This window comes from Neopsephotus bourkii, unplaced genomic scaffold, assembly GCF_033783945.1.
Source record: "Neopsephotus bourkii isolate Nb327-2 ecotype Australia unplaced genomic scaffold, CSIRO-AGI_Nbou_v1 NB_838, whole genome shotgun sequence".
Taxonomy (NCBI): domain Eukaryota; kingdom Metazoa; phylum Chordata; class Aves; order Psittaciformes; family Psittacidae; genus Neopsephotus; species Neopsephotus bourkii.
Genome location: NW_026901334.1, coordinates 611,980 through 622,049, shown reverse-complemented (window position 1 = coordinate 622,049; position 10,070 = coordinate 611,980). Strand labels below are relative to the sequence as shown.

The following is a 10,070-nucleotide window of genomic DNA, read 5'->3' as shown; positions in this document are numbered from 1 at the left end:
ATGGAAGCTGCAGGTGGAGGGTTGGGAATGCTGGGCTGTGCTGCGGCGCTGCACGCCCTTGAGCTGACACCAGCCCCGGTACCTGCAGTGACCTGGGGGGATGCAGCTGATGCCATGCACGGAGCTGCCTCGTGCTCATCCTCTCTGCAGCCCAAAGCTCCCTGTCCCTGGCCTGGCCGCCCCTCTCTGCTGTGGGGATCGGGCAGTGATGGATGCACCCTGCGGTGCCCTGAGGGTGCCAAGTGTGCTCAGCTGGAGCCGTTGGTGGCTGTCCCCACGTCACTGCCCTGCCACCGTTGTGGTTGAGCTTGTGCCCCGCTGGGGAGCCCCATGTGCAGCTCCTGAGGTCGGAAGGGGCTGCAATGACGGAAGTTGCACATCTCTGAGCCAGAGGAGCTGCTCCCTTTCTCCCTGGTCTCTTTAGAGCTGGCTGGGGCCGTGGCTGGGGTAAGCAGCTTCAGTTTGCAGCTTTCTTTCTTTCTAGTCTTAATTTAAACTGCTTCTTCCTGCCCCAAAAGAGCAAGCGTTGCCCAAGCCGTCTGCATCGCGCCGTCAGAAAGCTCCCGTCTGCAGGAGTTGACAAACGTGGCAGCTCCTTTGATCCTCCGAGCTCGCTTCTGCAGCCGGGGGTTGGTTGATGCTGTAGGAAGAGCTCGGTTTTCTTTGGGGGATTGAGGATCCTGAGAGGCGTTAACTGGAAAATCACCTCCCGCGCGCTGGAGCTTTTCCATATGGAACAAGCTCTGTTGGGGGCTGAAACACAAACGATGTGGGAGGTGTCCTATGGGAAAGGTAATGGGAGTGTGGAGCTGGGCTTGGGGTATCTCATCCTCACAGGGGCTTTGCAGCTGGAGCATGACGCTGCTCATTTCCTGAGCCAGTGGGAATGGCCGGAGCGGGAAGCCCGGCTCTTCCTTAGCACTGGGGACCAGAGGGGCGCGGGAGGCTTTTCTCCCACCCCATCCCAGCATCTGGGGCTCCATTCAGAGGTGGAGGATGCGGAGGGGGAACAGATGTTCCTGATGACTTACTTTAACAGCAGCCCCACTCCTCGAGCTATGGAATTCGCTCAGGGAAGCCACTGCCTGCCCCGGAGGATGCTCAGAGGGAAACCTCCCAGCATCTCCATTCCCAAAGCGTGTGGAATAAAGGGGTGCCGATGGCTCTCGCTCTTGGACCCCCCATCAGTGGAAACCCGTGTGTCTGGGGGGGCTCAGGCATTTGATCTCCCTCCCCTTCGCAGGGAGGAACTGACTTGCTCTGGAATGCCAGGGTCCACTGGGGAGGTGCGGGAGGAAGGCAAAGGGCTGCGGTGGAGGGGGCTGGTGGTGACTGGAGCCGGGGCAGGGCTCTGGGTGCTTGCTGGTACGAAGCAAGGGTGGAAACGGATCCTGGATCCTGGGGCACGTGCGAGGCTCCACTGGGGACCGTGCAGCGGCTCCACCTCTGCACCAAGCCCCTGCCCGCTGCTTCCAGCCCCACGCTCGGTGCAGTTTGCTGCTGGCAGCTTCGTCCCGGCCCAGCGGCTGCGGCTCTGCCTGCATTGGGCTCTTCCTCGGTGGTGCAGGGGAGCGGATGGGATGGGGACGGGAGGGCTGGGCCCGCTCCATCCCTGCTGCTCCCCCTGCCCTGCATCCGCTGCCTCCTGCCAGCCAGGCCCTGCGCTCCTGCAAAGCTGCATGTTCCTACAGAGCACAGCCCAGTGCCACCCAAAGGGCTCCTGGATGGGCTTTGGAGGTCCCTTCCCACCCAAACCATCCCCTGGTTCCTGGAGCTCCCATCACGACAGCAGCGTGGCTGCACAGGCCAAGGCCTGCCTTTCCTCTGCCTCTGCTTGCGTTTCTCTGCCTTCACCCTCAGCTCTAAGCTGGGCTGGGAAGGACTCATCCTGCTCCCAGCCCTGGGCCCCCCCTGACCCCGCTGTCACCACTCCCCCCAGTTCAGCACCATGGCTGTGCCACTGGGGCTGCTGCTGGCCCTGCTGGGCTGCACCACGGCGCTGGATCCTGCCCTGGACGAGGCCTGGGAAGGGTGGAAGAGCCTCCATGGCAAGGAGTACCCAGGGGTAGGCCCTGCTTCCCTCACCCCAGTGCCCCCATCCCACGTCCCCGTGCTCCCGGGGGCTGGCTCTGATCCCGCTGCCCCACGCAGGAGGCTGAGCCCATCCGCAGGGAGGTCTGGGAGAAGAACCTGCACCGCATCCAGCAGCACAACTGGGAGCAGGCGCAGGGGCAGCACGGCTTCCGCCTGGCCATGAACCACCACGGGGACCTGGTACCGCAGCCCCCCCCTGGGGACACCTCCTGCACCGGGGCCTGCACCCCCCAGGGCAACGGGGCTGGAGATGGGGATTGGGACCTCCTGATGCAGCCAGGGCTGGAGATGGGGATTGGGACCTCCTGATGCAGCCAGGGCTGGAGATGGGGATTGGGACCTCCTGATGCAGCCAGGGCTGGAGATGGGGATTGGGACCTCCTGATGCAGCCAGGGCTGGAGATGGGGATCGGGACCTCCTGATGCAGCCAGGGCTGGAGATGGGGATTGGGACCTCCTGATGCAGCCAGGGCTGGAGATGGGGATTGGGACCTCCTGATGCAGCCAGGGCTGGAGATGGGGATGGGGATTGGGACCTCCTGATGCAGCCAGGGCTGGAGATGGGCGCTGGGAGCTGCAGGTGCTTCCCCAGGGGCCGGTGGAGCCGTGGAGCTGCTCCTGGCATCACCCAGGCTCTCCCTGCAGACAGAGGAGGAGTTTAACCAGCTCCTGAACGGCTTCAGCCCAGCACGCCCGGAGGAGCCAGCGCTGCTCTTCCAGGCATCAAGGACCCTGAAGGCCCCGGTAGAGGTGGACTGGAGGGTGAAGGGCTACGTGAGAGCGGTGAAGAACCAGGTGGGCTGGGGTGCGGTGAGGGCTGTGATGGGAGACGGGGCCTGGGCAGCAGAAACCGGCAGCAGCGCCCTCCCAGACACCAGGAAACCTCTGCCCACCCTCACGCAGCCGCTTTGTGGGCGCTGAGGAGCCGCAGAGCAGCACGGGGGGGTCACAGCACCTCTGCCGCGGGTCTTGGGGCGATGCCGTGACCGTCCCCGCTGTCCCCACCTCACCCAGGGGCACTGCGGCTCCTGCTGGGCCTTCAGCGCCACGGGGGCCCTGGAGGGGCTCGTCTTCAACCGCACGGGGAAGCCGGTGGTGCTGAGCGAGCAGAACCTCATCGACTGCTCCCGGGCGCTGGGCAACGCCGGCTGCCGCGGCGGGTACATGACCCGCGCCTTCCGCTACGTGCGCGACAACGGCGGCTTGAACTCGGAGCGCGTCTACCCCTACACGGGCACGGTGAGGGCACGGCAGGGCCGGCGCTGGGCACAGCGGGGGGGCTGGCACCGCGCTCACCCCGTGCCCCCCGCCAGGACACCGCCGCCTGCCGGTACAGCCCCCGGGACAGGGCGGGCGCCTGCTCCGGCCTGCGCGTGGTGGCCCAGGGCGATGAGGCCGCGCTGGAGCAGGCCGTGGCCACCGTGGGCCCCGTGTCGGTGGCCGTGGACGCCAGCGGCTTCCAGTTCCACTTCTACAAGTCCGGTATCGCCTCAGGGGTGAAGGGAGGGGAGTGCTGAGACCCGATGGAGCCCCTGGGGGGGGATCCCCCACCCGGATCAGGGCCGGCCCCAGCCCCGGCTCAGCCCAGCCCTGCTCTGCGCAGGCATCTTCAGCAGCGCGCTCTGCAGCCAGCGGGTGAACCACGGGATGTTGGCCGTGGGCTACGGCACGAGCCAGGACCGCGGGCGCAACGTGAGCTACTGGATCTTAAAGAACAGGTACGGGCTGGGGATGTCCCATAAACAGGTTGGAGACAAGGCAGGAGCTCTCTGTGAGGGTGCTGAGGCGCTGGCACAGGGTGCCCAGAGAAGCTGTGGCTGCCCCATCCCTGGCAGTGCTCAAGGCCAGGTTGGACACAGGGGCTTGGAGCAAGCTGCTCCAGTGGAAGGGGTCCCTGCCCTGGCAGGGGTTGGGACTGGAGGAGCTTTAAGGTCCCTTCAACCCAAACCAGGCTGGGATCCTGTGACCCTGCTGCCCCTTTCACCCCCACACACGCCTGGCCCCACTGGGGCTGTGTGGCAGGAGCATCCCTGTACCTGTCTCCTCGTCCTCCCAGGTAGGACTGGTTCTCTGTGCACAGGCACACGGCTGTGCCCAGGGATGTGCCCATGGATGTGCTCAGGGATGTGTTCATGGATGTGCTCACAGATGTGCCCATGGATGCGCCCATGGATGCACCCATGGATGCGCTTATGGATGCACTCATGGATGCGCCCATGGATTTGTTCATGGCTGTGCCCATGGATGCATTCATGGTTGTGTTCATGTCTGTGTTCATGGATGCACTCACGGCTGCGCTTTCTCCCTCTCCCGCAGCTGGTCGGAGCTGTGGGGTGAGCAGGGCTACATCCGCCTGCTGAAGGACGCCCACAACCAGTGCGGGGTGGCGGAGCAGGCCAGCTTCCCGGTGCCGTGAGCGGGGCCGTCGCTCCTGCGGCCCCCCGGCTCCTTCCCCCGGCCCCAGCTCTGTGCCTCACGAGAAGCCATTAAAGGCGGCTCAGCTGCCGCCCCGGGTCCTGCACGCGAGGCTCGGGGAGCGCTGCTTCCCCCATGGCTCCCTCCATGTTCATGTCCTTGCCCCCCGCGGCCCCTTCTCCTCCCAGCTCATCCCAACGGCCCGGGCTGGAGGTTCTCCGCCGGGCCCCACATCTCTGTTCGGAACAGCCCTTTATTAATGCCCTGCCTGACGCGGCACAAATGAATGAGCCTGCCCCCATCCTGCTGTTTCTGTCCTCAATGATGGGGGGGATTTAGTGCCACGCACCCAGCGCCCGGGGCCCTGGCTGGGTTGAGAGGGGCCCCGGGGGCACTGTCTGGGGGCCGACTTCTGCCCCCACGGCTCCTTGCCCCCCATGCCCACGGCTCCTCATCCCGCTGTCCCCACCGCGGCCCCCATAGGGTTAACCCTCCTGCCCGCACCCAAGATGGCCGCCGCAGCGCCCGCTGCCCGCGCTGACCCCTCCCGCCCGCCGTAGCGCAGGCTTCCTTTCCAAGATGGCGGCGCCCAGCGGGAGGAGCGGCCGGGGGCTGTGGGCCGCGCTGGTGCCCGCCGCGCTGCTGTGCCTGGCGGCGGGGGCCGCGGGGGAGCCGAGCGCGGCCGAGTTCGATGTGCGGCCCGGCGGGGGGGTGCACTCCTTCTCCCGGAGCCTGGTGAGCTGCCGAGGAACGGGGATGAAGGCCGCGGGCGCGCCGGGTGCTGATTAGCGGTGGGCCACGTCACTCTCGGCCCCCGCCACGGGGATTGGCTGGCAGCGAGGGGGGGGCGGGACCAGCTGGCGGAGGGGGGGGGGGGTCTGTGCTGGTTGCTAAGGGGCTTGTTGCTAGGGGCGAGGAAGCCTCGCAGTGATGGGGGCCGGGGAGGGGGGACCCCATGGGGAGGGGGGTTCCTGAGGGGGGTCTGCAAAGGGGAGGGCCCAGGGAGAGCGGGCTCCCGAAGGAGAAGGGGGTCCCCAAGGCAATGGGTCCCCAGGGTGGGACAGCCCCTGTGGTGAGGAGGTCTCCAGGGAATGGAGCCTGCAATGGACAGGGCCACCCCTAGGAGAAAGGGGTTTCTAAAGGGGGAAGGTCCCCGCAGGGGTGGAGCGGTCACCGGCGGGAAGGGGGTCCCGCAGAAGGAGGGTTCCCATGGGAAGGAGTCTCCCCATGGGGAAGGGGCTGTGGGTCCTTGGTCCCCCAGCACCACGGGGCCCTGCTGACCCCCTGGGGGTCACCCTCGGAGGTGCCCCCCGATGTCCCCTCATTGCCACACAGGGGCTGACGGTGGCCCAAGGGGAGGCCTTGAGCCCATCACCCCTTGTCCCATGGCTGCAGTCGCCCATGGAGCCTCATGTCCTGCTCCCCTTCCAGGAGGATCGCACCTGCACCTTCACGTACTCGGCCCAGGGAGGAACGAACGAGGTGAGATGGGGAAACCTCCCCGGGTTCCGCCTGCGCCCGGGCCCTGCGGCTGCCGAGCCGGGAGCTGCCCCTGGTGGCCGTGGGCGGCTGCGGGCAGCGGCGCTCTCCGCTCGCTGAAGCAGCGCCCTGGCCGCGTCCTGCTCCCGGTGCCTCCGGCCGCGCTCCTGCGGCCCCGGCGCTTGGGGTCCTGGGCAAATCCCGGGCCGGGTGCGTCTGGAGAGCAGGGAGCGCCCTGCCCGGACCGCGCTGGGCAGGAAGGACCTCGTAGGAGCCGCTTCTGTGTTCTGTGGGCGGCTTCCTGCGGCTCGTGGCCCTGCTGCTGTGGGTGCTCTGCAGGTGCAGTCAGTGCCGTGCAGATGCAGTCGGTGATGTACAGATGCAGTCCAGGTGCAGTCGGTGCTGTGCGGATGCAGTAGGTGCTGTGCAGGTGCAGTAGGCGATGCGCAGATGCAGTAGGTGCTGTGCAGATGCAGTAGGTGCCGTGTGGATGCAGTAGGTGCTGTGCAGATGCAGTAGGTGATGTGCAGATGCAGTAGGTGCTGTGCAGATGCAGTAGGTGATGTGCAGATGCAGTAGGTGCCGTGTGGATGCAGTAGGTGCTGTGCAGATGCAGTAGGTGATGTGCAGATGCAGTAGGTGATGTGCAGATGCAGTCAGTGCTGTGCAGATGCAGTAGGTGATGTGCAGATGCAGTAGGTGCTGTGCAGATGTAGTCAGTGCTGTGCAGATGCAGTAGGTGCTGTGCAGATGCAGTAGGTGCTGTGCAGATGCAGTAGGTGCTGTGCAGATGTAGTCAGTGCTGTGCAGGTGCAGTAGGTGATGTGCAGGTGCAGTAGGTGATGTGCGGATGCAGTAGGTGCTGTGCAGATGCAGTCAGTGCTGTGCAGGTGCAGTAGGTGCTGTGCAGATGTAGTCAGTGCTGTGCAGGTGCAGTCAGTGCCATGCGGATGCAGTAGGTGCTGTGCAGGTGCACTTTGTGCTGTCTCCTCTGCAAGTCCTGTTCCAGTGAGGCCCCTTTGTATGAGCAGAAGGAGAAATGAGGCTTTCACTCCCTTCTGTGGCTGCACCAACAGAACTGGGGATGGGGATGGCAGCCGGGCTTGGACCCTTGTGCCACAGGCAGCAGAAGGGGCTGTCAGGAGCATTGTGTATTCCCTTGTGCTATTGTGGGATGGCTCAAACCTGCCATGCCCACAGCTGGAGGGGAGGTGCCTGCTCTCTGGGGCACGGGGGATGTGCAAGGGTTAGGGTTAGGGTTACCCACACTGACTGTATGGACCTTTCCCCCCTGCAGCAGTGGCAGATGAACGTTGGAGTCAGTGAAGACAAGCAGCTCTTCTCCTGCTCCGTCTGGAGGTGTGTTCCTCAACCCCAACCAACAGTGAGGCCGCTGGGGCCTGGGCCAGGGGGGCTGGGTTTGCCTCTGCAGGGTGGTTCATGGGTGCTGTGGGCCCCGCTCCACCCTCCTCATTAGATGGAGCTACAAGAGAGCCAGAGGTGCTTGTGGAGGGAGGGAGCTGTGGGCCCTGAGCTCAGCTGCACCTCCAGCCTCTGCCCGTGTCAAAGACTGCTTTCTCATTGCAGGCCCCAGGGGAAGTCTTATCTCTTCTTTACCCAGTTTAAAGCCGAAGTGAAGGGAGCCAAGATAGAGTATGCCATGGCTTACGTAAGTCCCAGCTGATGGCTTGGAAGCAGGCGTGTGGGAGGCTGCTATAAAACATGAATTTGACATGGAAAACATTGATTAGACATCTGTGCAATAAAACGTCCCCCCTCACGTCCCTAATGAGCGAGCGGTGGCAGCGGGAGAGCAGCTGCAGGTACAGCCTCCTGCACCGCTGCGTTGCTGCTCCCTCAACACCCTGGGTCTGCTGCAGCTCCGCAGACACCCCCCTGCCAGGCTGCACTGCACGGGGGGCTTGGTTTGCCTCAGCAAACCCCATGGGGCAATGTCAATAACCCCTCTGCTGGGGCTGGGGCTGGGGCTGGGGCTGGGGCAGTCTTCTGTTTCCCAGCCTTCCGAGGTGAGGCTTTGAGGCACAAGTTCGGGGTTCAGTGAGGAATGGAAAACCAGCCAGAGATTTTCCATCAGGTTTCCATTGTGATGGCATCGTGTCACCCCGATGATGAAAACAAATTCATTCCCTTTCCGAACGTGCTGTTGCTTTGTTTCCTTTAAACCGAGCAGCTTCTTGCATTGCCTCAACTGCCTAAACCCCTTCCTTCCCATTTCAGTCTCAGGCTGCGGCGGGTGGACAAAGCGACATCCCCTTAAAACAGGAAGAGTTTGAGGTCACCGAAACAACAGGTCTGTGACTGGGAGCTCTGGGAGAAAGGGGCTGGGAGAGAAGCTGGGGACCAGTACAGCTCCGTGCAGGCAGGTGACAGTGTGTGCTATGGAGGCAGGGGGATCCGTGGCTGGGTTGTGCAGTGTAAGTGTTAAATTACCACGGGGAAGAAGGGGTTTATCCCAACGCCCCTGTTGGAAGAAGGAAGTGCAGTGCCCGACCTGCTGGCTTTATGGTGCTGGAAAGGACCCAGCAGGGCTGTTTTGTTCGTGCCTTCCCATCTGCTTTATCCTGGCCTTGTTTTCTCTCTTTCCAGTGGCTCACAGGGAAGGCAAGTTCCGGTTTGAACTGTCCAAGCTCATGATTGTAGCGAGAACACCCCATGAGGAGCTGTGACCCCGGGGCCGGCGCTGGGCAGGGTGTTCTGGTCGGAAGAGCACGGCAGATAAAGAGGATCACTGCTCAACCGCAGGGGGTTGGGTTTGGGGCTTGGCCAAACCTTTTGATGTTTTCCGTATTGAAATGTGCTAGGGTCCAACACAAGCGGGGCTTGGGGGTGTTAGGATGGATGCATTCTGCCTTGTGTCAGAGTAACAATGTGCTTTGCAGCTGAAACCTCCTCTGAGGCTCCTGATCTGCAGGCAGCCATTCTGTCACCCGCTTTCTGCTTGGCTGATCTGCTGAATATGGTAAAGCTCCCCTCGGACGAGGGCTCCTTATCTCCCTTGCTAGGAAGAGAAGCACAGAAAGATAAGTGGCTGGATTGAACCAAGGTTTGCTGAAGGGAAGTTGTTAACTCTGTAGTCTTCAGAGGCAAAGAGGATTTCTCTCTCTGCAAGCCTGACAGGAGGAATCAGAATCAACCGGGTTGGAAAAGACCTTTAAGATCACCAAGTCCAAGCATTCCCCCAGGAGTGCCAATAATCCAATTGGGTGGGAGGGGGAAGGAAGGGACAGAGTTGGCCAAAGCTGTCGGGCTCCTTGTTGAGTGTGGCTGTGCTGGGATGTTCCTGCCCTGCCCTAGTGCAGAGCAGGGGTTGGGAGGTAACTGGACATGGGGAAGGCAGAGCTGGTTATTCTGACACAACCCAGGAATCAACCCGAGCACCACTTCCATGCCTCAGTACAACTGCAGGACTATTTTCTACGTACGGAAGGGATCTTTTTCTTATCTCGAGTAGTAACAGCGAGGGAAAGTGGAATTCCTTCCCTGTGTAAATACAATAAAAGAATAAAGCATCAAGCTCTGGCCCCAGTTGACTCCGTTCTGAGTTCTGGGAACAAGATGGGTGTTTGCCATGGAGTGTGAGGGAGAAGTTCCAGATGAGAGACCTGCATGCGAAGGCAAAGGGCAGGCGCTGGTGGGTTAACTGTGGTCCTGGGGTGTACAGAACCCTGGGGATGGGGTCGGGGCTCATCTGCGCAGGGATGCTCCATGCAGTTAAGGAGCCTCTTGCAGCTGATGCTGACGTGCACTGTGAGAGCAGAACAGGGAAGAGCCTGTGTCAGTGCAGCCGCCACATCCATCAGCCCCGTTCATCCCTGCCTGATCCCCGCATCCGCTGGCAGCTCCGGGAGCTGCTTCCAGCTCCGGCTCCTCTCCAGCGCATCCCTGGCAGCTGCCACGAGCTGGAAAGGACCAGGAACGTCTGCTCCCAAACACCGTGGGCCAAAGGGCGACTTCACCTTCCCTTCCCCAGGGCCCAGCGCCTCGGTGGAGCTCGGTCGTGTTCTCCTCCATGCACACCCCTAAAGGTGCTTTACCCCCACCCGCACTGTGTCACACACCTG

The 10,070-nt window shown here is 62.9% G+C and overlaps 2 protein-coding genes across 2 annotated transcripts; both read left to right on the top strand.

Moving 5' to 3' along the window:
• Positions 1-275: 275 nt before the first annotated feature.
• On the top strand, positions 276-4,526 carry LOC133213535 (procathepsin L-like). The gene is made up of 8 exons (XM_061355817.1): positions 276-792; positions 1,945-2,065; positions 2,152-2,274; positions 2,740-2,889; positions 3,109-3,333; positions 3,408-3,576; positions 3,698-3,812; positions 4,411-4,526. The coding sequence occupies exons 2-8, from the start codon at positions 1,949-1,951 to the stop codon at positions 4,508-4,510; spliced, it is 999 nt and encodes a 332-aa protein (XP_061211801.1). The 5' UTR covers positions 276-792; positions 1,945-1,948; the 3' UTR covers positions 4,511-4,526.
• Positions 4,527-5,070: 544 nt separating this feature from the next.
• Positions 5,071-8,745, top strand: MYDGF (myeloid derived growth factor). The gene is made up of 6 exons (XM_061355831.1): positions 5,071-5,244; positions 5,941-5,991; positions 7,286-7,347; positions 7,576-7,657; positions 8,227-8,299; positions 8,596-8,745. Exons 1-6 carry the CDS (start codon positions 5,089-5,091, stop codon positions 8,673-8,675), a joined length of 504 nt encoding a protein of 167 aa, XP_061211815.1. The 5' UTR covers positions 5,071-5,088; the 3' UTR covers positions 8,676-8,745.
• The last annotated feature ends 1,325 nt before the right edge of the window (positions 8,746-10,070 follow it).

What these genes read in the sequence shown, in the direction of transcription:
- LOC133213535 (XM_061355817.1), top strand. Translation starts at nt 1,949, where the DNA reads ATGGCTGTGCCACTGGGGCTGCTGCTGGCCCTGCTGGGCTGCACCACG. An exon ending in TGAGAGCGGTGAAGAACCAG is followed by an intron (nt 2,890 to 3,108) that starts GTGGGCTGGGGT and finishes CACCTCACCCAG; the next exon opens with GGGCACTGCGGCTCCTGCTG. An exon ending in TACTGGATCTTAAAGAACAG is followed by an intron (nt 3,813 to 4,410) that starts GTACGGGCTGGG and finishes CCTCTCCCGCAG; the next exon opens with CTGGTCGGAGCTGTGGGGTG.
- MYDGF (XM_061355831.1), top strand. Translation starts at nt 5,089, where the DNA reads ATGGCGGCGCCCAGCGGGAGGAGCGGCCGGGGGCTGTGGGCCGCGCTG. An exon ending in CCCAGGGAGGAACGAACGAG is followed by an intron (nt 5,992 to 7,285) that starts GTGAGATGGGGA and finishes TCCCCCCTGCAG; the next exon opens with CAGTGGCAGATGAACGTTGG. An exon ending in TGAGGTCACCGAAACAACAG is followed by an intron (nt 8,300 to 8,595) that starts GTCTGTGACTGG and finishes CTCTCTTTCCAG; the next exon opens with TGGCTCACAGGGAAGGCAAG.